Source organism: Podarcis cretensis, assembly GCF_951804945.1.
Source record: "Podarcis cretensis genome assembly, chromosome: 3".
Classification (NCBI taxonomy): domain Eukaryota; kingdom Metazoa; phylum Chordata; class Lepidosauria; order Squamata; family Lacertidae; genus Podarcis; species Podarcis cretensis.
This window is the reverse complement of record NC_137172.1, coordinates 61,488,997-61,514,450: the sequence shown is the minus strand read 5'-3', so window position 1 is coordinate 61,514,450 and position 25,454 is coordinate 61,488,997. Positions and strand designations below refer to the sequence as shown.

General features: G+C 41.3%; 1 protein-coding gene across 1 annotated transcript in view; it reads left to right on the top strand.

The window, feature by feature from the left end:
- Nucleotides 1-25,454, top strand: part of AIG1 (androgen induced 1) — a 74,442-nt gene that overhangs the window by 46,331 nt on the left and 2,657 nt on the right. The window contains exons 4-5 of the mRNA XM_079970977.1: nucleotides 17,505-17,620; nucleotides 21,590-21,753. Coding sequence (XP_079827103.1) covers nucleotides 17,505-17,620; nucleotides 21,590-21,753 — 280 coding nt within the window. The remainder of the gene's footprint in view (nucleotides 1-17,504; nucleotides 17,621-21,589; nucleotides 21,754-25,454) is intronic.

The following is a 25,454-nucleotide window of genomic DNA, read 5'->3' as shown; positions in this document are numbered from 1 at the left end:
GTCCTAGACTGGTTCCAGAAATCTTAGTCTCCTGACACTAATTCACCTTCATCCTTCTGTCACCCACTCAGAAAAGAAGAGCGGAATACAGGTTTTGGAACAACTTGAAACTTTTTGCGGTGGCTCTGTTCTGGTGCCTTGCAGCGTGAGTGCTGTTATAAATAATGAATTGTGAATCTTCAGCTTAATCCCACCGAGAAGACCACAGGGCTGCCAAATGTTCCACTTACCGTACAAGCAGAGCAAAGCAGTTCTATATTTGGATATTTATAAATATAGACCCAAATTAAAATCAAATCATTTCCACCTTTCCTGCTGTCGTCAACAGTATAACCTGTGTGACTAGTTGTTGTGTTTTGTTTTCAAGGAAAGTTGCTCCAAGGATCACTGAACGTTCTCATTACTATCTTCCTCTCTTCTAGAGGACCATCTCCCGAAAGCAGCCATCGTGGGAGTAGGCAGAGATTGTTCAGTTAATGTGGGGACAGTTGATTGTGTATTAATCATATAGTACATTTTATATCAGGGGACGCAGGTGGCGCTGTGGGTTAAAGCCTCAGCGCCTAGGGCTTGCCGATCGAAAGGTCGGCGGTTCGAATCCCTGCGGCGGGGTGCGCTCCCGCTGCTCGGTCCCAGCGCCTGCCAACCTAGCAGTTTGAAAGCACCTCCGGGTGCAAGTAGATAAATAGGGACCGCTTACCAGCGGGAAGGTAAACGGCGTTTCCGTGTGCGGCTCTGGCTCGCCAGAGCAGCGATGTCACGCTGGCCACGTGACCCGGAAGTGTCTCCGGACAGCGCTGGCCCCTGGCCTCTTAAGTGAGATGGGCGCACAACCCCAGAGTCTGTCAAGACTGGCCCGTACGGGCAGGGGTACCTTTACCTTTACCTTACATTTTATATCATCTGGTGCACTTAAGGCAGTCCTGTAATACAGACCAACACCATTATTCCCATAGTGCAGATGAGGGCCTAAGGCAATAGTAGCTTGCCTAAGTCCACCTGAGGTATTTTTGACTGAAGTCATATTTTTATTGGGCATCACAGTTCACCTTTTTAGCCAATATGCCCACTGAAGATGAAAAACCACTTCACAGCTTGTCCCACCAGTGGTACAGTTATCAGCAGTTTAGCTTCTGTGAAAAACAGTGGTCTGGTAGCAAGACCTAAGCAGACAAAAAGAATGTAAGTTTAAGAAACTGCATTTTACATACATGAATTGCTTTGTGTCTGACTTAGGGACATTTGCAACAAGAACAGTCCGTGAAAATACAACCATATCTAAATAATGTGTGTATGCATATGTGTGTAGATTGGTCTGTATCTCCAAATGCCAGTGTTATACTCTCTTTCAATTATACTATTTTATAATACAGTGGTACCTCGGGTTACATGCACTTCGGGTTACATACGCTTCAGGTTACAGACTCCGCTAACCCAGAAATAGTACCTCGGGTTAAGAACTTTGCTTCAGGATGAGAACAGAAATCGTGCTCCGGCGGCACAGCAGCAGCAGGAGGCCCCATTAGCTAAAGTGGTGCTTCAGGTTAAGAACAGTTTCAGGTTAAGAACGGACGTCTGGAACAAATTAAGTACTTAACCTGAGGTACCACTGTACTTAGCTCATTGTTAAATGGTTAAGGCTTTCCACAAAGAGTTTGTGACTGGGATGGAGCAATGATTGGAAACTAGCTGTAACTGTCCATGCACACAAGGGGCTTAAATTGATCTGCAAGGTGAATATGAATAATGCAATTGACTAGAATTCCCCAATTGTTTGGCACCCCAAGCAGAAGCCTCCTCTGGTAGGTCTATTCCAGATTTGCCCTATTTGGCCATTCTTTTCTTGAAAGCCAAAGCATTCAGGGTTTCGTACTTAAGCCCTTCAGACAGCAAGCAGGTTATAATAGTTAGAAAATGAGGATTGGCTGCTGCTTCCCCCTCTTGCGAATGAGAAATACCACCCCTGAAGTATGCTCTACTTTCTGCATTTTAATATGCTACTTTTTCTCACTCTTGCTCTTAAATGCCAGTTCTTGACTTTTGCCTCCATAAAGATGTCTGTTCTCTGCTGAGGGCTTCCATCGTTCTTGCCCTTGTTATGTGCATATATGAGAGAGGCCAGCAGAAAAGGCTGTCACTGTGTTGTGTTACTAACTTACCAGTGATTTATGCACTTCTCTACCAACTTGCCCTTCCTGAGTCTGCTGCACGGTCTGTAGGACATATCTCAAGCCAAGCCAAATTGGCAGCCATAAATTTCCATCTCTGCTGTGCCCAGCAGCAGTAGACATCCGTTCGCTGTGGCATCCTTGGGCCATCTGCTCCAGGTTGTATCCCTTCCACATACCGCTTTTTAAGGCACTATGGATGCAGAGGGTGGGGAAAATAGATGAGATTGATTAGTGCCAAATAATGCAATTCATTTTGCATAAGCACCTCAACTTTTGGCATGACATTTTTGGTAACAATATCAGAAAAGATTATATAATGCTTTCTATTATAATTATTTTACATTCTACTATTGCTCAACATTTATCTGATTACAAGTGTAGGGTTAATAGACATAAATAGACATTACTTCACTGATCTATTATTGGCTAAGGAAGGAGAAAGTGTCCAGTTCATATGTATAAGCTGTTGATTATCTCAAGGGTCAAAAACAGTTCTCAAAATGGAGTTTGTTGTGGCAGCTAATGCTTTGTCAAAACAGTGCTCTTAATTTGGAGCTGGAATGGAAGAGTGAAAGAGAAATACTGCTTTTATTTTATTTCTCTGTGCAATTGTCAAGCTTTTGTGGATATTGTTGTTGTTATTTTATTTATACCCCACCCATCTGGCTGGGTTTTCCCAACCACTCTGGGCAGCTTGCAGCATATCTAAAAACATAAAACATCATTAAAAATCTCCCAATACAGGGCTGCCTTCAGATGTCTTCTAAAAGTTGTGTAATTCTTTGTCTCCTTGACATCTGAAGGGAAGGCGTTCCACAGAGAGGTCCTGCAATCATGCCCTTCTATTCCTGGCATCGTGTGCTGTCAGGTGTGGGGCAGTTAAAGCTCCAGCTGTAAAAGTAAAATCAGAAACCTTCAGTGATGTACTTCCAGTGATGTTTGGCAAGCTGAGCTCGTAGCCATTACCTTTTAAATTTGGCACCAAACACAAGGCCAACTGGGGTTGGTTCCATTCAGGAGCTCCTAGTAGGAGTGATACATAACTTCAAGGAAGCTCTTCAATCCTGTTTTTAGAGTCTGACTTACAATCTGAAAAGGTGTACTAAACTATCCAGCGTTCTATGCCTATGAGTAAGGCAATAATACCTAGCTTAATAGAACACGTTGACATGTCTAGAATCTGAGGAGAACACAATAAAGCATCAACAGTGAATTGAAGCTGTGTCTGGAATAAGAAAGGCTATGCAGTTAGTAGGTTTCTACAGTTCCACTATTGCATGGCATCTTGTTTGTTCACTGATTAGAGTGCTCTCTTGTTGGTTTTGCGATGTCAGTACCCGCTATTAGAATAATGACTGTGGTGAAGAACTTCCCTCCACCCCTGGATTCCCTCCACCAGTGATGGCAGATGAAGCTCTGACAGCATAGGGCATCCTTCCCCCCCATAGCTGGTCATGGGGAAGCTCTGCTGGGTTGTAGCCAAGATTTGTTCAACATACCACTGTTTTCCTACCACTTTACTTGGGCATTCGCCCATGAAAACCCCTATGAATCATTGTCACATTCTTTTCTACCTTGATTTGCTTGTGCCTCTGAAGAGGTCCTTTGCCATATTTCCTATTTTCAGTCCTTCAAAAGATCATGGGCAAGTAGGGGCTGTCTTGCCAAAATGTTTCTTTAGTCATAGAATCATAGAATCATTGAGTTGGAAGAGACCACAAAGGCCATCGAGTCCAACCCCCTGCCAAGCAGGAAACACCATCAGAGCACTCCTGACATATGGTTGTCCCAGGAGCCTATTTGGGGATCTCATCCGGGAAAGCATGCGAGGGCGTCGCAGCCCTAGTGGCAGGGAGCCATTTCCAGGGATTTAAGAGGAGCAACTGCTTGGCCCAACAGACTGATCATCGTAAGGGCATAAAAGATGAGGTCATGTGGGAAAGTGGTGTAGCTGAGCTGAAAGGAATGTACGATCAAGAAGAAGCCAAGCCAAGATTATTGCTGTGTACAGTCATCTGCACCTGTGACTGTGGAGGTGGGGGGTTGTGACGCTGCTGAACAGACTCGGCAGTTCAAATACAAAAGATTACAGGAATCCTCTTTTGCTTTATTTCCCTTCTTCCCCATCTCTACCAGCAGCCAGTCATCCTAGCCCGTGTGTAGTTAATCTTTGAGAAACCTGAAAAACGTCTTGTACAAGGAAGTAATTTGCGGTTTGCTGTGGATGACCAACTGCTGATAAATACAGGTTCCAAGGGGGTGGGGAGGAAAACAGAAGTTTTCTTTCTCCTATTGCTCATTACCACAGGCTGTTAATTCCTTTCCTGTATGTTCTCTAGGAACATAGGAGGTGCATTATACTGAGAGGAACCATCTGTACATCTTCTGAGTGCAGCCAGAGCGGTGCCCTCCAAATATTTTGGACTACAACTCCCACTATCCCTAGCCATTGACGAAACCTGGCTGGGGCTAATGAACGTTGAAATCCAAAACAAAGCACCATGGTGGCTATACCTGGTCTGCACTGATTGGCAGCCACTCTCCAGGGCTTCAGGCAGAGGATATTCCTACAAGACCATGGGACCTTCTGCAGATGCTCTGCCACCGAGCTGCAGTCCTTTTGTCACATTCTGTTCCATTGAATGAAAGCCATGGCCCGCCACATGCATGAACACAAATGTGCTGTCCTCACTCCACCTCATGGTGATTTTTGGTTGCTCTGCTTTATGCGGTGTGACCACATTACCATAAAATCAACTTCAAGTAGCTGTTTCTGGCCTGAGCTCTAGGAAGTTCTAGGAAGAGGAAACCCAGTGTTTATGGTTCTAAATTGTCAATCTACTGTAATCATTATGTTAATAGTGTTGGAAGGCCCAGGCACTGTCTCAAATCATAAACCAGAGGCACCAGCTCCTTATTTTGTATCCTCTGTGGTTCAGAGAAGAAAACTCCAGGCCCCAGTGGGAGAGGGGGAGGAGAGAGATTTTTTTAATGCTGAGGACTACGTGGACTGCAGTCCAGCTATGCAAAAGTCAGAGATTTCCACACTCAGACACCACACTACAGAAGCAAGCAGCATTAAATTGCTTAGACATTGCCTCAAGTCCTTTTGCAAGGAAGATGTGGAGTAGAGCTGATGAGGGAGGCAGCCTTGGGGCAAATAGAGATTCATGGAGGGCCAAGTTTGGGTCCCTGGCCTGAAGTTCCTGCTGTAAGTACTTCCTGAAAATAGGTGCAGCAATATGCTGCAGCTGGGTGCTGAGAAGTGGATTTGTTGAGTCCGTAAGTCAAGATTCCCCCTCTCCTTCTTCTGATAGTGAACTTAAAGCACTAACAATAAAATAATAGGGAATGGACCATCAGCGGACATCAGTCTAATTTTATCTGGGGGCTGAGAAGAAAAAAAGGTGGGGACAGAAAGCAAGAGAGAACCAAAGTATCCCATCTTCTTTGGGCTCTGGTCCTGCCCACTGCTGGTTCCAGCACCATCCAGTGCTGGCATGTAGTACAGGCAGATTACTCCCAAAGAAATGTAGCGGTTACAGGAAATTGTTCACCACCCCTGTTCTAATGATATAGACTCTATATCATAGAGAACCATTATAGACTAATATGATCTAGGGCAGTGTTTCCCAACCTTGGGCCTCCAGCTGTTTTTGGACTACAACTCCCATCATCCCTTGCTAGCAAGACCAGTGGTCAGGGATGATAGCAATTGTAGTTCAAAAACAGCTGGAGGCCCAAGGTTGGGAAACACTGATCTAGGGGACAGAAAGTCAGGTTTAGGTCTAGGAAACCCAGCCTTGACTGTAGTGTTCATTAGGCGGCCTTGGTCAAGTCATTCTCTTGTAATGTGCCCCAATGAAATTGGTGGTGCTTGCATATTTGGGACTAGGGGTTTAACTGAGAGGCAAATGAAAGTTTAACTGTGTGTATCTTTTTGTTTTTTAGTTTTCTAGAAAATGAGACATGATTAGGAGAGCTTAAATGTAGAACTAGGGTTCCCTAAGTGACAGGGAGCAAGTGCAGGGGCTTGTGACAAGGTTAATATAGTCAGGCAGTAAAATTATTTTAGTAGCAGTATTCTGAATTTATCGAAGAGGGGGAATATGTCAGCAGGAAAGGTCAACAAGGCAGAAGCAAAGGCCTGGCAAAGTTGTAGGTACAGAGGGGAGCACTCCAATTGGAGAACAGCCTTTACCAAAGGTGTCGTGGATTTTGAAGACACACGAACTCAGGACAAAAGGAAGAAACGAGGAAGGCACATTTGGCAAATCCTCATTGTGATCAACTCCTAGCCTATGTCCCCACTGTGGAAGGACGTGTGGATCCAGAATTGGTCTCCACAGTCACTTACAGACACACTGTTAACACCATGTTCATGAAATCACAATTGAAGTATTTAATAACTTTCTGAATGACAATTTACAAATTTGGCTGGATTATCTGCTACTATCCTTTTGCATTCTGGCAACTTGGGAACTTGTTTGAGTGGTGAGGTAACAAATGGTAAGAATAAATGTTTTAGTTGCCTTTAAAGTCAGCTTTTATAGAATGATATGCCTGTGTATGTGTGAAATGTTCTGTATATGTAGGGGAGACTATGTATATGTCACCACACATGAGGAAGAATTCTAATTAGAAGAAAAGATACAGGAGTTTAGTATGGATGAGGTGTGTTTATGCAATCCTACAAAACAAAGCCAATTGCAGGACTTATAGTGTCACCACATTTTCTTCCTGTGCAGAAGTGGCATCCATATTAGTAATAAAGAGTGACATATTTTCAAATGAAAGAAGGGCATCCGTTCTCTTGGTTTTGTGAGCCTTTCAGCAGTTTGAACTGTGTTTGAGACCAGATTAAATACTGTGTGACTGGAGACAACTGGATAGTATTGCTATTACAGAGTAGTATACACCAGATATGTCAATTCTTATAATGAATGTAGAGCAATGTTATCATGTTAGAGCAATGTAAATAAGGTAGAAACGTATGGGAAGTGTTGGTCAAAAGACCATTTTGAGACTCAGTTGTGTGGTTGCTGCAATACCATTTCGCTCTCAAGCCCTATTAAGTGATAAGGGAGGAAATGGAGCTCGTGTACCACCTCAGCCAAGAGCTCTGCTTTGTACTGTGTTCTGCTTGATCAAATTCAGTAATAATGTCTTCTAATCCTAAAACATTTCCTCTGCTTGGTGACTCCTGCTGTCCTTAGACAAACACCTTGGGGACTGGAGAGAATAGCTAATTCCAGAGGTGGTGATATGCCTGGAGTTTTCCTCTTTTGATGTCCTCAGGTGTTCCCAAGGTCTTCTGGGGCTCTTTGAGCTCATTCTCAGGTTGCCTTCCTGCTCTGTTGGGTGCCATCTACCTCTTCAAAGAGCTACTGCTGCTTAGTTATATATGATGATCAAAACCCTTTAAAATAGTTGCTGCATTGCTGCACTGTCCTTATTCAGCATTGAAGACAAGGGGAGTCACCACTGAAAACGCACAAGCTCCATCAAAGGTTCAGAATCCAATAGTCAGATGGAAACCTTCTGAGTTTGTTTTTTAATTGATTGCTGCCCTGTGACGCTGTGTTTGTTCCCTGGATGGAACTAAAAGGTTGTGGCCTCAGTCATATCATTTTTAAAAAATGGAAAACAGGTGTCGGTTGTGGGAATATAGGCAAAGCTACTGAATCTCTTTAGGAGTAACAGATAAGTTTCTTTGTTAGTAGTCTGAAAAAGTGACATAGTAACTCACTTTTACTAACCAGTCCAGAATGAGGGCAGCATCTCATGCTGACTTGCTCTTTTAAAAAACAAAAAAAACCTAAACATTTCTGTCCCACCTTTGACCACCAGGCAGTTCACGTAATAAATAATAATTAAAATACTACTGGAAAGGATTCTAAAACCAAAAATCAATGTTAGCAATAAATCCACAGTGAAATTAAAACTTAAATCAGAGACTCAGAACATAGCTGAAACCTGCCAAAAAACATGTAATGGACAAAAATTAACTAGACATTGAGAGGTCAGCAACGACTTACCAGAGTTGCCCTATATGCGAGGTTGACTTACAAACCTTCCACACAGAGAGGCACATGTCCACGTAGATTGTTAACTATAACAAACCTCTAGTAATACAAAATATAATAAAACAGCTGGATTTTATTAATATGTTACTAGAGGCATGTTGCCTCCATCAATGATACATGCAGATTTGCACCTCTTTGTACAATAGCCCCGGAATCTGAACCCCACACATAAAAACCTCCTAAAAATTATAATAGTAATACTTCTGGAGATTTGGGGATTGAATATTTGGATCTACTCACAAATCCGAGGGCTATTCTAACACATTGTGGTAGTTAGGAATTTGAGCCATCTTTGGATTACATTCTTCTCTTAAATGGACTGTGCCAAGGTGATCGTCATTGTTGATGGTGTCTTAGGAAGGCATTTGACTTAAGCCTTTGCAAATGTCTCCCAAGCGTCTCATATTATGAGGAATGTTAAACCTTTGGCAAAGTCCTCAGCTTTCTAAATTCTGAAAGACAGAAACGAACAAAATCATTCTCAGCGGGCCTTAAAGCTAGTGGAAACCCAGCAAAGCACGGATTAATGTATACCAAGAACACTAGTGAACAGGGCCAACCCGTGGAGGAGATTAGATCAGATGGCTCAGGGAACGAAATCACACGATGTGGTTCGGCTGCTGAATCTAAAGGGGTCTGGGCTGAGAAGTAATGGGATAAACCACCATCTGGTAATCATATATAAGTTTTAAGGTGGTTTGCCAGACCTAACACAGGCCAGTTTAGGTTCAGCAATATGGCTTCAGTCCATGCCCTGGGACTGCTAAGCTCAGGAGTCACTGAGAAATGGAACTCATAGTATGACTCTAACCCTATGCTGGGTCACATGGGGCAGAAGTCCATATATTTTAGTGTAGCTTACTTAGCCAAGTAAGCTCCTTTCTCTGAGCCCTGTCTTATATGCACAAAACTCAGGAAGTGGGGGTGGGGGTGTCTTTACCCTTGAGTTGGGCTCTGGCAGCAATGTGAAGAAAGAGAATGATTGTCCCTCCGTCCATTCTATGGAGAATGTAAGGTGGGGCAGGGGGAGAGAGACGGTTGCTTCTTTCCTGCCAACTGAGCTTTTGCATCTACCAGAGGTTGTTTCAATTCGCAAGCTCCCTATGTGACATCACCCACCATCGCTACTTAGAAAGAAAAAAGGGCAGGTTGTTGCAGATTGTGTAAAGAGAATGGATTATTACCACGATTCTCATCCATACTTGGCCTTTTAAAAAAACCTGTGCAAGCAGACTCATCTAATGCAACTTTACCTATCAAAAAGACCTGAAAGACCTATAAAGTCAAAACCAGAAGTAGCATTTTTTCTCCTATCACAGACCTTTTTTTCCCCTAATGACTATAATAAATAGGAAGAACTATCTCATTTTCTGAAGAGGTCATTTCCTGTTTTACAACACGACACTATTTCTAATTGTCCCCAAGGATGGGAGAGAGAGCGAGAGCTGCCCATAGATGTCAGTTGAGAAATTAAACAAATCAATGCAGTTGAGAATGGGCACAAGTTTATCTTTCCCCTTGCCCAAAGATTCCTGAAGAGAAGCACTCCACACTGAAGTATTTTGTTTTAGGGCCCCAGTTGGTGGGTGGTTTGTGTTGTTGCTTTTAAAAGCCATGTGCAGCCTTCTATATAGAATTAAGGCTTTTAAAAGCAACAACAGTAAAACCAGCTAAAATAAGACAATAATAAACTTTTGTCAGCATTCAAAGGTTAGCTGCATTTAAAAGCAAACCCTGTCTAATTTATTATCCAAGGATTACAGAGCTGGTTACTTTAAAACCAAATGTTCTTGTTCACTTTTTAGTGTGTGGAATGTGGGTGGGTGGGATCTACCACATTGTTAGGAGGTGAGTCGGCCTATGCGTGGTCAGAAATAGGCCCTACTGAATGAAATGGAATGAATGTGCATATAATGGCAGCCTGAGAGTGCAAGTGTATGCATGTCTACATAGAAGTAAGTCCAACTGAGGCTGCAGTCCTGTACCCAGTTACCTAAGAGTAAGCTCCAAACAACTCAATAGGACTTATGCTTTGAGTAGACATGTATAGGACTGTGTTGTAAGTGTAGTTTATTCTGAACATTAATTTGTAGGTATAAGAATGAATAGAAATGAGCAACAACCTTTTGTTTTTCCTTCAAAGACATGCAACATTCACAGACATCGAGGTGATGCAGCATACCTGGTCTGATTCTAAATTAGGGAAGTGTTTGGCCATATATTTAGGAAATACTAATTGTAAGCTACCAGTTCCACACCCAGGGTTAATTAAACCGTGTGTGTGTGACGTACATCATACATTACAAAACATGCTTACAAACAGTGTTTTGTACTACCCAGGAAAAAAGAGAATGTAGAAAAAGGAATTGCTGGCACTGCCAATGATCTGCATAGCTGTGTTGCCATTGGCTGCAATAAACAGCTCAGAGGTTGCAGACTAGAAGTGTTGAGGGTTGGATTCCATTCTTGATTTACCGTAGATATCCAGTGTTGGAATGATCTTGAATAAGTTGAAGGTATTTATAAATAACTGTGGGATTGTGGCTGGGCTGTCATATTGTCAAAGCATGTTTCTGAAGCAAAGTGTAGAAAGCATTCCATTGAAGTGAATGGTTGTCATGCCAGCTGTGGCCTTGCAAGATGGTGCTGGCTGTCCATCTGTTGTTGTCTGGAATCTTCATCTGACAAATGAAGGGATAGTTTTGTTTCCTTACTTCATAGAGGGGCGGGCGGGGGGGAAATGGAGCAACAAGCACCAGACAGCAGGTCGAAGATATTTGTGCATGTTGTGCAAAGATATCAGCTTCACAGAAATACTAGGTGCTTGTATTTTCAGTGTGTGTTCAGTTGTCACTGTGCAATAGGTGCAAAAGTATTCATAAAACAGCCTGACAATATGGAAGCACAGATGAATGACGTAGAGGGGAAATACATATTACTAAACGCTAAAATCTTCGTCAAGTGTGTGTGTGTGTGTGTGTGTGTGGCATAGATAAAGATGTATAATTTTACTTGATGTTATTTGTAATGTCACCCTCTCAAAATCTGCCCTTGTACATATCTGCTTTCAATTTATGTTCAAAGTATACAGAAAGTCTCCTGTACTAATCTTGTCCAACTTTGAAGCCACATAGCTCATGCATGAGGCTGTCAGACATGAGTAGTTGCAGATGTCAGTGCACCAGTGGCAGGAGGCCAAGAAGATGGATTAAGGCTTAGTCAGTAAAAAAAAATACATGCCAGCACATCTGAGACACGAGCATTGCAGCACCTCATAAGGAAAATGTGTCGTGACAAGAAATCGATAACCTCTTGGAGGCAATTGGTTTATGAAATATTTTTGATTAATTATGCTGAAGCATGTTTGACAATGTAGCTTGATCCAGCATTAGCTTAATGCTTTTTACATGAAGCAGTGTTGTAACTGGTCTTGTAAGTCAAACAAGATGGTTTAAGTCAACCTTTAAAGTTTCACGGCATAGATTTTAAAATGTCCCTACAGCAGGCTTAATTGCATATATTGGTGGTTGTAGATTTTCACTGATCAATCGAAACAACATTCATTTTAGCAGAAACAAGAGCAAAATAAAATCAGAACAAGCTTGTTTCTATCTGGAGTGAAGATGCTGTAATGTATCACGCAGGATCTGTAATAGATCAGGCAGGATTAACAATATGTTAATTCATAAGACTTTACATAATTATCCTTTTAAATGGAGGGGATGCTATTTAAATAACATTTTAGACATCATTCAAAATAAATTTAGAATCAGGATTGCTGATTTTACTGATAATGTGTGACATTCACCTATTTGTGAGGGTTTCTTGTGATTTAAGAAACAAAATCTTAGAGCTATATAGCAGTTTCAAAAAACTGCTGCTGAAAAATACATATATATATGTAGACATACATATATAGTATCATATACCATGGCTCTGATTCAGAAAGCTTTGTGTGCAGCACCAGACTATGTACGTGCTGTGGCACATAGATGTCTCTTTGCAGAAAAGGTGAAGTTTCTAAAATTCAGTATAAAGATACCTCCCTGCCATGGCTTCCCTAGCAACAGCACTCAGTGACACCAGTTTTCTTCCTTCTAATAAGCACTACCCATAGCAACTGCATTGGGAAAGTGCCAATGATTAAACTGGAGCAAAACACAACGTAGTACATGAAATGCAGCAACAGCTTTTTCTCTCCTCCCTCTTCTCCATCTTGCCAGAAGAGGTACCATTATCTCTGAAACAGTGGTCTTTAGTCCTTGCCTTCGCAACTACCATCTCCTGAGACATTAGGAAGCTGCCATAACTGAAAAACTAATTAGGAGAAGCTGGAACCACAAACTGGCACCCTTTCATAACCTTAAGCATAACTTATCTCTCAGCACATCTACTGCGATTGACAGCTGTTCTTAGGATGCCATTTTTATTTAGACATGCCAATCCAGATGCTCAGAAAGTTGGAGTAATTTCAATCTGTTTTAGTATTTTAACCTTTGTATGTTTTAAAGTATGGCTGTGAATTTTTATTGATTTTATTGTTTTATATTTTTGTAAACTGCTTTGCGATTTTTTTTACAATCAAGCAGCATATAAATTTTATGAAATAAATAAATAAAACAAATAATATTGTCATAGGTCATGAAGAGCCATTTCCTTCTTGACAGAAGCAATCTGATTTCTGTCAGCAACTTGGTTTTATAAACTAATTCTGATATATGAAAGACTCTTGAAATAGCAAGATAAGGTCAAGTTTTTCTTTTAAAACTTCAGTTGCAAAAATTCCGCTCTGTCCACTACACTTAACAATATTTTTGATCTCATTCTACTGGCATTTTGTTTGGATATATAATGTAAGTCAAAAGCACAAATCCATAAAAATTGGACACAGCTTTAACTGTGTTGATACAATTTTTCTTCTGTATGTCTCCTAGTATGCATAAAGTGTTTTTCACAAGCGATGGAGACACACCTTTAACATCTCATGGTGTAGTGGTCTATACTTGTGAACAATTGAAGTTGTAGTTCAGGAGTGGAGAATCTCAGGCTCAGAACCCAAATACAGCCCTCCAGCCTCTCATTTTTGTCCTTGCCCACACCCCAACGGTGCAAAACATCTGGCCTACAGCTGTAATTAGCCCTACCAGACATACTGATTTGGGCTGCCCACCATTTTGGCCAAGCCACACCCACTGTCCTTACACCTGATGTCATAGAATGTCATATTGGGGCTTGGGCAAAAGGGGCTTTGTAGGCACTGTCAATGAGCTGTTGGGAAATACTTGAGAAGCATTTCACACCCTTTTTTGTTTTGATTTCAAACCTCATGGGTAAAATGAGTCATCTGACGTAACTGTGATATCAAGTAATTGACATGTAGGAGCCCTTGTCCACCTGCCAAACTTGGCCACCCAGGGGGTGTGGAGATAATGATTTGGCCGACCAGCCAGATGCATATCCCTACCTCTGTCTTATATCTGGAATGCCTCCTTTATCTCTAATGATGATTCTTACTTGCCTGCATGCAGGATAGAGAGGGGGGTGTGAGTGTGTGTAGAAACTAGCATTTTACATTGACTGCTTTGCCAGCTTTTGCCTTTGGCACCACCAACCAGTAGCACGTGGCTCCTGGAAAAGGTTCCCCTGCCCTGGTGTAGATTAACATATTCAAAATATTCATTCTTAAATTGATTGACCGAACGGGAAAGTGGTTATTGTGGTTGCACTAAGCATTAGTACAGTCTTTATATCCTCAATGAACAGAGTCAGTACTCAATAGGGACCTTAAACATTTAAATATAAGCATAGTGCTCAGCTTGCTGTTTCTGATGGATGGCCTCTCCTGGGGCCTAACTAAATGTTATGTTAAATGTATCGCTTGCAGGGATGCCAGTGGCGTGTATATATATATATATATATATATATATATATATATATATATCCTCTAATCCTGGGTGCAGAAGGATTTCTGTTAGTTTAACCCTTCCCTCTCGTGTTGCAATCACATCAAAAACCACACCCCTGCTTCCCCCATGGTAGTTAGCCATGGGGGCGGGGGGATAGTTGCCAGTGGGAGCATCATTTTTATTGTTCACTGCGGCATGAGGGTGATTTTGCCACAGACACTGCAAAACCGCCCCTCCCTGCATGCTGATGGAAATTGAGGGAGCCCATAGTGACATTCCCAATGTCAACAGTGAACTTTACGGCAGAGTTGGGATTTGAACCTGGGCCTCTCCTATCCTAGCCTGACAACCTAACTACAACCAGGACAGACCTTGTCTTGTTCCTGTATCACAGTGGTGCTCACAGGGCAAGGCAGGTGAGTTACAGCAGCACCAAGGATAGCTCCTAGTGAGCAACTTGCTCTGACAAAGGTTAGAAGTGTACTGAGACCTTTAGAGCTGCCTCCGGTCCACCTCTCCTAACTTCACCTTATTTTGTGTAACTAAAGGGCCTCTTAAAGGGCCATCCTCTGGCTTGAAGATAAGCACTTTTCATATGTGCTCCATGGCCTACTGCCTGGTGTGCAGTCTGTAGGGAAGAAGCGCATGGGTGCCAGTAAAGTGCATGGCCTGATTAATATGTTAGTGGAGTGCAGCACTGATGTGGGATCTTCTGTGTGATCCAGCCATCTACATGATTTCATTCATTAGTGGAACAGCATACATTGTAGATATTTGGAGAAGTGACAGCCATTGATGTCATGCATGAACTGGGGCTAAGGTTCACTTACGTATACCATCAACATTTGATGGTTGCAATTTGAACTTTTTGTATTGCCTTGTCACCTCATGCTTAATGTTTTTTTCAATGGAGACACTTTACACATTCAGCTGCAAGCGTCTCTGGATTAAGTAGGTTTGTGATCTAATTATCTGGGTTGTCTTTACTACAAGAAATAAGAAAAAATTACCTATTCTGTATCAGTTATTCTATTCTATACAGAAACTGTAGCAACAGTATTTAGGAAAGGTTTCCCCACCGCCAACTCAATCTCTTACATATTTTCAGATTTCAATTTTGGCCCCTTAGCAAAGATAGTAGATGTATTCTAGCATACATTGCTTTTGGGCAACCACCTCCCGTTTCAGTGAGATTTGTGCAAGTCCCTTTGAAATGGCCAGCAGTTGCAGTGCAGTAGTGGTTCTGACTTGTGCCCATTGCCACAGCTGCAGTTGCACTGTATGCAGTTGCACTTTATATATTGTTTTGTCAAAGCAACAGTGAAGAGCAAAGAGTGATCTACTATGCCACTCTGTTTATTTCAGATTTAGTGTATCCTCCGTAGCTATAACGCTGCGGAAGAAAGGAGGTTGCATTAAAAAAGGAAGTGTTGCTAAATACCCACAAAGCATTAACCTCCTACATCGATTTAATTTGTTATCTCTGATTCCTGTGTTTTCCAAGTCATCGTCACAACACTGGCCTTTACTTAGATAATATACTGCTAACACCCATGAACTATGCAATAATAATTAATGAAGTGCTTGCGGCTACTGCAGAGAGTGCATCCTGTGTCTCAGTTAACGGTAATAATCCTCCATAAAAGGATGAGTGCTACTACCAGGACTCTTATCCTCAGTGGGGTTCAGACTTACTCATGGATTCCCATTAACTAGACACCCACTTTGAATATCCTGCTTTTCCATTATAGATATAATAAGGTATCATCCGTCTCATGAAACACGTTCTTCTCAATAGCAGTTTCAGATGGTGAAAGTTTTACCAATGGTACTTCTGGAGTAGTATCACTTTTTAAAAAACCCAGAGATGTCTAGATTGACACTGTTATGTGTAACATATCACTGATTCTCACTGCACCTGTTTCCTAAAACTTGCAAAAATTATTATATTTTGGGTGGAACAGACTGTTGCAAGAAACCCTTAACTGTTCCTATGCCATGTTTCTTTTTGTCTTCTTCCCAGCCAAGTGTGTTATAATGGCATAGGTGTTTCGTGCGTCTTTTAAAGCTCTTCTGTTGAAAAATCATCAGCATAAGGTATAAGACAGCATGTGACATGATGCCCACGTGCTGTGCATTTTGCCTTTCCCATGGCATGAGAGATGAGAGCAGAGAAATGCACAGTCTAATGGCATACTATCTGGATTTGTCCTTTGCAAATGGCTATGTTCACACATAACTTTGGCCTTGGTAACCCATATGAATAGGGGTTGTGTGCTAGTGCATGTAGCCTGATAACTCCTACCTTGCTCTTCCATTTTCATGATCATGTCAGCAAACTACTAGGTGGAGAGCTTGGCATGGTGTCTGGTTGTAGGATCACGCTTCGTTTCACCCTAATAAGCACATGGTTGTTAAAGCAAGAACAATCATGATTTAAGGTGGTTAGGGATTGTGTATGTGCTGGGGTAAAACAAATCACAATCCCAGTTTAGGCTGTTGTGCTAAGCTGTCCACTTTGTGGTTTGTTTATCTACTCACACGAAGGGAGGAGCAAAGTAGGACCATTTAGTCTGCTTGCACTAGCGTGCAATTCGTGCACACTGTAGCTTATTAAACCATACTTTTATGGTCTAGAGTTATGTGCAAATGGGGCCATTGGTGGGAAGAAGAAAGAATTGAATGGTGGCAGTAACTGCTAAGCACTTCCATGTTTCTTCTAATAGCTAGCTCCACCCTTTGCATATAATGTTCTTTTCCCAATAAGTCCACTATTATTGGTTTACTATTCAGTTAACCTCCTGATCACAGCTTGCAGCATCTAAATGCTTAGATTTATGCTGATTCTGCCCTATTAGCTGTGAACCTGAAACCACAAAATACAGCTCAGCAGGAATCAAGTTTCTCCTCTGCCAGAGGACAGACTGACTGTTCCTGTTTTATTGAAAATGTTGATCGAAGCAGCCTTTTTCTAGGTAAACTTAAAAAAGAAAGATGTCTTTGAAAATCTTCTGCCATATCCTAAAAAGATGTTGGACATTATCCAGTTAAAGTTAAGCACTTCTAGGGCTGGAATCCTAAACGCTAAGGAGTAAACCCTATTGACCACAGTGAAACTTACTTCGGATGAAATGCAACAGAATTGTGCTGTATCCCATTAATTTCAGTGGAAGAGTTAAGCCTTACTGTTCAGCTAGAATTAAAGAATGCAAATGGTTAAGTTTAGTTGTAAAGTGCCCATTACTTATAGGTTATCCTAGAAATATTTGATAATATTTTTATTATGGACATTTGGAAAGTTCTTGCATGAACTGTTTTCTACCATTTTGTTTTCATCCTAGCATACAACCGTTTTGCCTTTTATATTAATTGAGATGAGAACAACACATCATGAATATCCCAGCAGGACCTGTGGCTTGGTTGCTGTGTGCACCTTTTCGATTGGCTACATATTGTGGTAAGAGATACCTTTCCACGTTGTGAAATCTGATTATCTATTTCATTGTGGACATAACCACAGATATACATGCAGGTCCCGCTTTCCAAACACAGTATTCCCAGGAAAGTGTTCGTTAGGTGAGTGTTCACATAACAAGCTGATGATTTCCATTCTTTCCTATGAGGTCATTTCTTAGCCATGATCTCTCTCCCCCTTCCCGTTATGGTTTTTCCTTAAAATGGCTGCAGCCAACCATCAAAAGAAACAAAGGAAAAACTGTTTTGTATCTATCCTGCTCTCTGATTCTCTCCGATCTCCCCTACACTCCCCGCCCCCATAGTATCTGCCTGAAAATGGCTGCTGCCAAAACGCCAAACACAAGCAAGTAAGGAAGCAGGCAAACTTTGACTGTTTGGATATCTGAACTCATGGAGTATATAGCAAAGCTTGGCATAATTTTTGTGTTTGGATAAGTGAATTTTCACATAACAAGTGGGTGGATAATGGAACCTGCGTGTACTGCTTGCTTTGTCTTGTGTCTATGCTGAGGGCTTTCTGATACTATATAGATCTCTCATACACATACCCTTAGTCAAGCATCTGTTTCCACCAAACATGAGCTTTTCCCCTTGCACTTTTAATGTATCCATTCATTTATCTTAGCTTCTTCCTGGCTTTCAGATCAGCTAGGCCATATATCGCAGATTGGAAATGTAAAACCATCCCATGAGTTTGAAGCATGTATATTTAGAAGTACCCTTAATCTGTAAGTAAGCATGATAGGAAAAGCTGTTGATAGATCTGGAGATCTGTATGCTGTTCCTTCTACCAATGCTTACTCATCGATCATGCAGTAAGACGTTTCAGGATTGAAGTCTGTATTTCCAGAATTTGAAACTTGCCATAATAATTCAAGATGCCTGAACTAAAGCTCTAGTTACCTAAAGCAGTTGTTCCCAATTGGTGGTATGAGGATATCAACCTTTCAAAAGTAGGGGGTCCATGGCTTGGCTTTTGAAAAATAGGGATTCTAGAGTACTTAGCTAATTGGGAACCATTGACCTAAAGGATTTCCTTTCCCTTATGTCCTACTGTAGTTTTGAAGACTGACCAAAAGCACTCTCCTGACTACAATCTACTGGGGGCCACAGTCTACTGGGGAGTTAGATTTCTTGCATGCTTGAGGACAGCTATGGGCACTTGGCCTTTGCCTGTAAAGGTAGAAAGCTAAAGTCTGAGACATGAGCATAATCCGTAAAACAAAAAACCATTTACGTTTTCTACGTATCCTTATGGTAATGTGAAATATTACAGCCATGTGTATTTAAATTAAAATATCCTTTCACCTCACCTTTGATGAGATTTACGATTAGTATACGTTCCCTGAAGTTCTAGTTTTTGTTCTTTCCTCCTAAGGAATACTTAGCACTAAATGGTCTGCTTTTTTCTAAACCTTGCAAATGGTAGAGATTCAACAAAATGGCTCTGGCCTTGCACTCTAAAGTGTGCCTTAATGCATGTTCCCTTGTGCTTATCTAATAATGAGATTGGACAGGAATTGCAATGTTAAAGACATTCATTAGAATTAATAACAACTAATCTTGTGCAGAAGCTTTATGCCTAAGGTTGATCAGCCCATTATTGTGCAGTATTGAGTTAGCATGTTTTCAAGGACAATGAACTCCTTAACAAAGGCCATTGGGTAATGTTTCCATGGTTGCACTGCTACTTTTCCTTCTCACATTTGTAATATAGACAATGCAGGACTACTCATAATGCTGCCAGTCCAGAGAAGGGCAGGATGGAAGGATTCTAGTGTAATATGCAGGGGTGGGTTCTGTGTTTAAATGATGTCAGCCTGGGTAGTCATAGGTGGTTCTGAAGCCTGTTCTTGAAGTGGCACATAAATTGACTTGCTCTTTCCCATTTAACTTTGGTAATAATTACTTTCCATTTGCTTGTTCAGTCGCTCTGGGGTCAAGCATGCAAAACCTAAATGGAAAACTTGCTTTGCAATTACCATGCTGCTGGAATCCCAATGGTGTAGTGTAGGGATTAGTCACGGAAGGTCCTTGGACCAGTCATGGTCTTGTGGGACAAGCTCTTGTTCTTAATCCTGGGCGGATCTACACTCATGGTTTTTAATGCTAAAAAAGAGTTATGGAGTGGTTCCGATAACCATATAGCCACATGACGTTCGTTTTTAACGTTAATAATGCGTTATTAAAGTGTGACACCAGAGGGCGCTGCAGAGCAACCCCGTTCCAAATACAGGTAGACCTTGTGGAATGGGACTTTCAGCCTTGATGGTATTTTTAAATATTGTTCTAATAACATTTAAAAGGTGAGTGTAGATCCAGCCCCTGTCTTTGCTCCTGTACTGATACATGTAAAGCCTGTGAATCAAATCCTGATTCATGCTTCCTGCTCCCTCCTCTCTTTCCGCCCCCAAAGTGTCATGGTTTCCCAAGCTTGTTTATTCCTTCTTCTTTTTTACTTTCCCACACTGGCAATGGAATCTCCTACTAATCATCAATAAACTGAAAGAGAGATTGAAAAGAATCTACATCTGCATATGTGCATGTTTTGCCTGGTTCCAGCTTGCTTCTATAAAGGTTTCCAGAATATACACCCATAATAGATACTTATGGTACATTTTAGGGAGTAACTTCTTCCCCATAAGTCTCCTCATCTGTTCATGTAATCAGGTGAGATCCTGCTTCCAATGCCTCTGCCTCCTTAAGTTAAGCTTGCTGCTACAAGGAACAGAGCTTTCTCTGTAGTGGCACCTTCATTGCATCCTCTTCCCAAGGAGCCCTACCTGGTTTACTGTCATAAACCTTCCCCCCCCACACACACTTTATAAGCCTTTCAGGACTGAAATGACATGGGGAATTTATTAGTCCGCTACAATTTCTCACACTATGCCCTGAAATCAGAGAGCGGTACTCTTTCCCCCCTACTTTTTAATATTGGCTTTTATTATAATTAGGGTAGAGCTGCATGCAATATGGGAGACATGAACTGATGGTGCCATGTTTTTGTTTCTATTCTAAGGCATGAACAGAGGCCTGCAGCTTAGATTTGTTTTTTTCAGGGGCTTGCAGTATATCTTTAAGAAAAACCATACAAAGGTTTTATGCAAGACTTCCTTCACATATGTGCTACAATTGCAGTCTTCAGAGATCTTTGGGGCATGTCCTAAGCATTCAGCAGTCAACAGAAATAGGCACACTTACATCACTTGGGCTGCTGGAAACAAAACAACTAGATTACGTCCAGGTAAGCAGCAAACAGAATTAGGGGTTGTGACGACAGAGGCAGCCCATTCGAACATCAGACCAATGCACCGAGGAGCTTCCACACTAGCAGTGAATGCCAATGTCATTCTTATCTGCAGAATGGGAAAATTCTGGCTAAAAAGTGAGAGAGAATTGTGATTTGCGCATTGTGGAAAACTTGCCTATATGACCAACAGCAAATCCACAGTGGACAAGCCCAGCATATAAATAGACAGATACGTTGCAACTCTGAATACACCTAGGTTTATGGCTATCTGTATTTAACAATTAATCATAAATAACAATTAGGAATCAAAAAGTGTTACAATAGTTGCAAATGCTGGGATGAGACCAAAGGTTTCCTCCTTCTTTTGGGGGTTGGGGGGGTGGGAATCCATCCATTGCTGCAAGAATCCCTCAGTCAGAAGAAAGGAACCTTTGGAGCCAACCCATTGTTAGTGTTATTAACACTACAGCCCAGTTGCCATTTGCATAATGGTAAGCCACATTTATATCTTTTTTTCAAAACCATTCAAAAAGGGTGGGTGGATGTTTCGTAGATGTATAGCAAAATCTCACTAAACATAATCAATAGAGTTTACTTCTAAATAGACATAGGATTCTGCTCATAGAAAAAAAGTTCTTGCTATTGTATAATTTTATTTATTTAAAGAAAACTTCTGATTTCTCTCTGTATTTATATTAGGGTCTGTTGGATTTATCATGTAACAGGGGTTTGGGTGTACCCTCTCTTGGAGTACCTTGGCTCAGGTGCTAAAATTATCTTCTTTGCTACTGTAACTGCAATAATTAACATCTTCTACTTGCTGGGTGAGATCCTAAACAACTGCATCTGGGATACACAAAAATGTGAGTATTATTTGAGAAGCACTGATGTAACTATGAAACAAGGACTGATTCACATATTGCCATGGACATTGTAAAGTTCTCCACCATGTCCTTTTCATGTGGAGAGGTGTTTAAATTCTGTCACATGGTGGTTATTCCATACAATGTTACTTTGTCAGAAAAACCCCCCATAAATTTTCTATCATTTCAATCTAATCTGGTAGCATACAGTTATTTCCCATTGCTGCAGTTTCATGCAAACTCCTTTCCACACAAAATGATTGCATTGAAATCAGTACATGAAGTTGCTTGCACACTCATGCATTGATGTACTTTTGGGCTTAATTTGAGACTGGGTGTGTGGGTGTGAGTGATTATCATTGCCTGGTTTTGGACATTTAGCTGAGCGCATCAGATGACAACAAATAAATACATAAATCCAGAAATTTCTAGGGAGTTAAAGGGGTAATTAGCAAAAATCACCTTCCACCACCACTTCTATTCATGGAAGCCTCTGCTGGATCAAAGATCATTCCATGAATGAAACAGCACCATTGGGTGATACTCCTAGTCCCAATAAGTTCTGCAAAGGTGATTGAGGATGTGCCTGTTGTGATCCAGATAAGATCTAAATTGGATGTTCTTAAAAAGGTTTGACAAGTACACCACATATCACAAAATTATACAATGAGCTTATGCCATCCTATAATAAAGGTTGGGGTGGAAAGAAAAAGGCATTTACAAGTCTGAAAGGTTTCCCCCTCTCTTCCTTTAAGAGTTACATTTTTTAAAAAACACACCACTACTGACAAAATAATTTGCAGTTACTTTTTCCAAACTAAACCACAAACATGGTAGGCAAAGAAAAATCTTCCCATTCTATGGGCCAGAGTCAGCCCACAGATCTGAAGATAACATAATTTCTGCCAGCGTATTTGATCCATCAGCAGTAAAATGCTTCTCAAGAAAGGATAGAGCCTCTTTTATGAAGAAAAATGAAACACTACAGCTTGAAACCACTGGAAAAGTTTCCTCCAGCAGCAGAGAGGACACAGGAGACCAGAATTGGCATCAGCACTGTATCCAAAGCCAATATGCGTTTCTGGAGCTGAGCCATTGTTTTGTTTTCTTAAACCTTTGACTGACTATCAAATTATTTTTGGTTTGTCAGCAACACCCAGCCCATTGTATGTAGACTATTGGCGATGTCCAAACCAAATTGCTTCATTACTCTGTCTTTCAACAAAATCGCCACTACCAGACGCTTTTGCCCCTCTACTGTAATTTGGGCAGATATGGGTGTGTTTTTCAAAGAAGCCCATGATAAGAAATCTGAGCCAAGCAGATTTTCCATTTGAAAAGTACTGCGATTTATGGTCAGGTTTCCTTTTGAGAGGTTCCTTCTCATCTCTGCCCACCCTCTAGACCCCTGTCCTATTGAAAAGAAAGATAAGAAATTTCTTTTTAGGGATATGCAGCAGCACTGGAAACTTCCAAAAGAAACACTTTCAGAATAGATCGGAGGTGTTTGGCAGGGTGGTTTGGTCCAAATTAGCTAAACAGACAAAAGAACAAAACTTTTGCCAGAAGCTAAGAATAGAACTTTGCCCAGGAACAAGCGTTTGAAAGAGACGAATGTTTCCATTGCCAGAAAAACACAATCAATGGCCATGAATGAGTTACACTGTGAGTGCAATGCCTGCACATGGAGAATCCCAAGGGGGTTCAACAGAACCTGCACCCCCCCCTACACACCTGAACAAGCGCATGGACACACAAGCAGGCAGCACCTCTCACAGCCCCATCCAAGCCCCCTTCTCTGTGCCTTGCAAGTTACTTATGCTGGGCTTTCACTGCCTGGATTGCTCAAAAAGAATGAGAAACACAGTAAAGGATGCTGTTGACAATACCTGGATCTTTTTCATAGATGAGGTAAGTGTTGCTGCCTGTAGATTTTGCTTAAGGATAATAAGACGGGGAAATTTTGCAATTTTTTTTAACCCATTATCATCTGCTGTCTCTGGTTCCTGTGGTGACTTCAGCGACATGTTTGCTGCTTGCCACATTTCCCTCTATCGCACCTACAGTTTACAATATGTTGAATCTGTGGTGGGGTTTTGTTCTGTTCTGGTTGTTTCTGGGAATTGATTTTGGTTTTTGAAGGCTGGAGCCAGGCAATAGTTATAAAGAATCCTTTTTAAAGAACCATTTTAAAGAAAGTGGTTTTGAGTGAGGTTTTGCTTCCCATGATTTTCACACTCTTTATTTTGCCTGACGGTTAAATAGGTTTTGCAGGTTTTGGAATAGTAAGAACTGTTGTTTTTATCTCCAACAAAAATGAGTAGTACACTCCAGAAGCAGTGATCCTTCTTTCAAAGTGTCTTCAGCTCTCTGAAAAAACAACAACCTGGTGACTATTTCCAGGCTATGTTTTGTCCTTGCTGTGCTTCAGTGTTCCTCTATGGATTGTGGGTTTTCTTTGGCCACATTACTTTAAAATAAAATTAATATTAAAGGCCAAATGCACCCAGAGACACCTGTGCACCTACCATACTAATAACATTTGGGGGGGAGGTCATTTGAAGAATGGTTGTGTAGGAAAGTTAACTTCTGGTGTCTCTGAGATTGAGCAGAAGTTGTGCAAGATCAGAAGCACCCATTCCCCCTCACAGAGTCGAGGCATTTGCGTGGGTATTGCTGAACTTAGAGAAGATTGTGCCATCAGATCTGAAAGGGGAAGGAGGGCTGTGTCTCTAGTAGTAGAGAATGGGCAGGAGATGGGCACCTCAGAACTGCACCTCTAGAAGCAAAATTATTTGTATAATTTTGGTAAGGAAGGAGAGACTGGGGCAATGATCCTTTATCACTTTGGGATGTTGTATTGAAATCAATAAACCTTGCAAAATGTTGGCAATCTAAAAGCTAAGACTGCCACAGTCAAGTTAGTACATACCAACTGCAGGTCTGCTCTGAAATAAGTCCCATTGAATCTAAAGGATGGAAGTCTTAGTGGAGTTAAGTCTCTATACTATGGCCACATAGCGGGTGTGACCTTACTGGGAATAAGCCCCTTGAAATCGTTGGGATTTACTTCTGAGTAACCATTGCTAGGATTAACTGCAAGAAATCGACCAATGGAATACTACTCAGGCAACGGCTGAACTTTCCAAGCTGCTTGCAGCACTTTAATTCATGGGTCTCATTATAATGAGCTAATACAGATATATTGTTACAATTACAGATCCAAGTTATTGGTGTGTTTGAGGTCTTTGAAATCAAGGATGACTGTGGACTGGTGTCACAGACAGCTGGTATAAGAATCTGGACATTTTTGTGTGGGCATAAATGCATATTACACTTAATGGCTTTAAAAGGATGCCCCCAAACCTACCCATCAGCAGTTAATAATAAGACTTGGAGAACCTGAAATATTTTGTTGCTTATCCCAGCATAGACATTGTTTTGTAACCATGAATACAATACATGCTCATAAGTAAATAGACATCATGAAGAATGATTTTCACCATTATTCAACAAGGAATGAGGCGGAGGAGCTTCAAATGTGGAAGAAATATATCAGACAAGCTATTATTTAACAGTTAAAAGCCAGTATGGTTGCAGATTATTTGGTTAGTCTGGTCCCATTTTGTCAGCATTCTGCTGCCTATTATCATGCATTGGGAAGGCACCAAAGGAGAAACAAAGGGCAGGGTTTGGCAAAT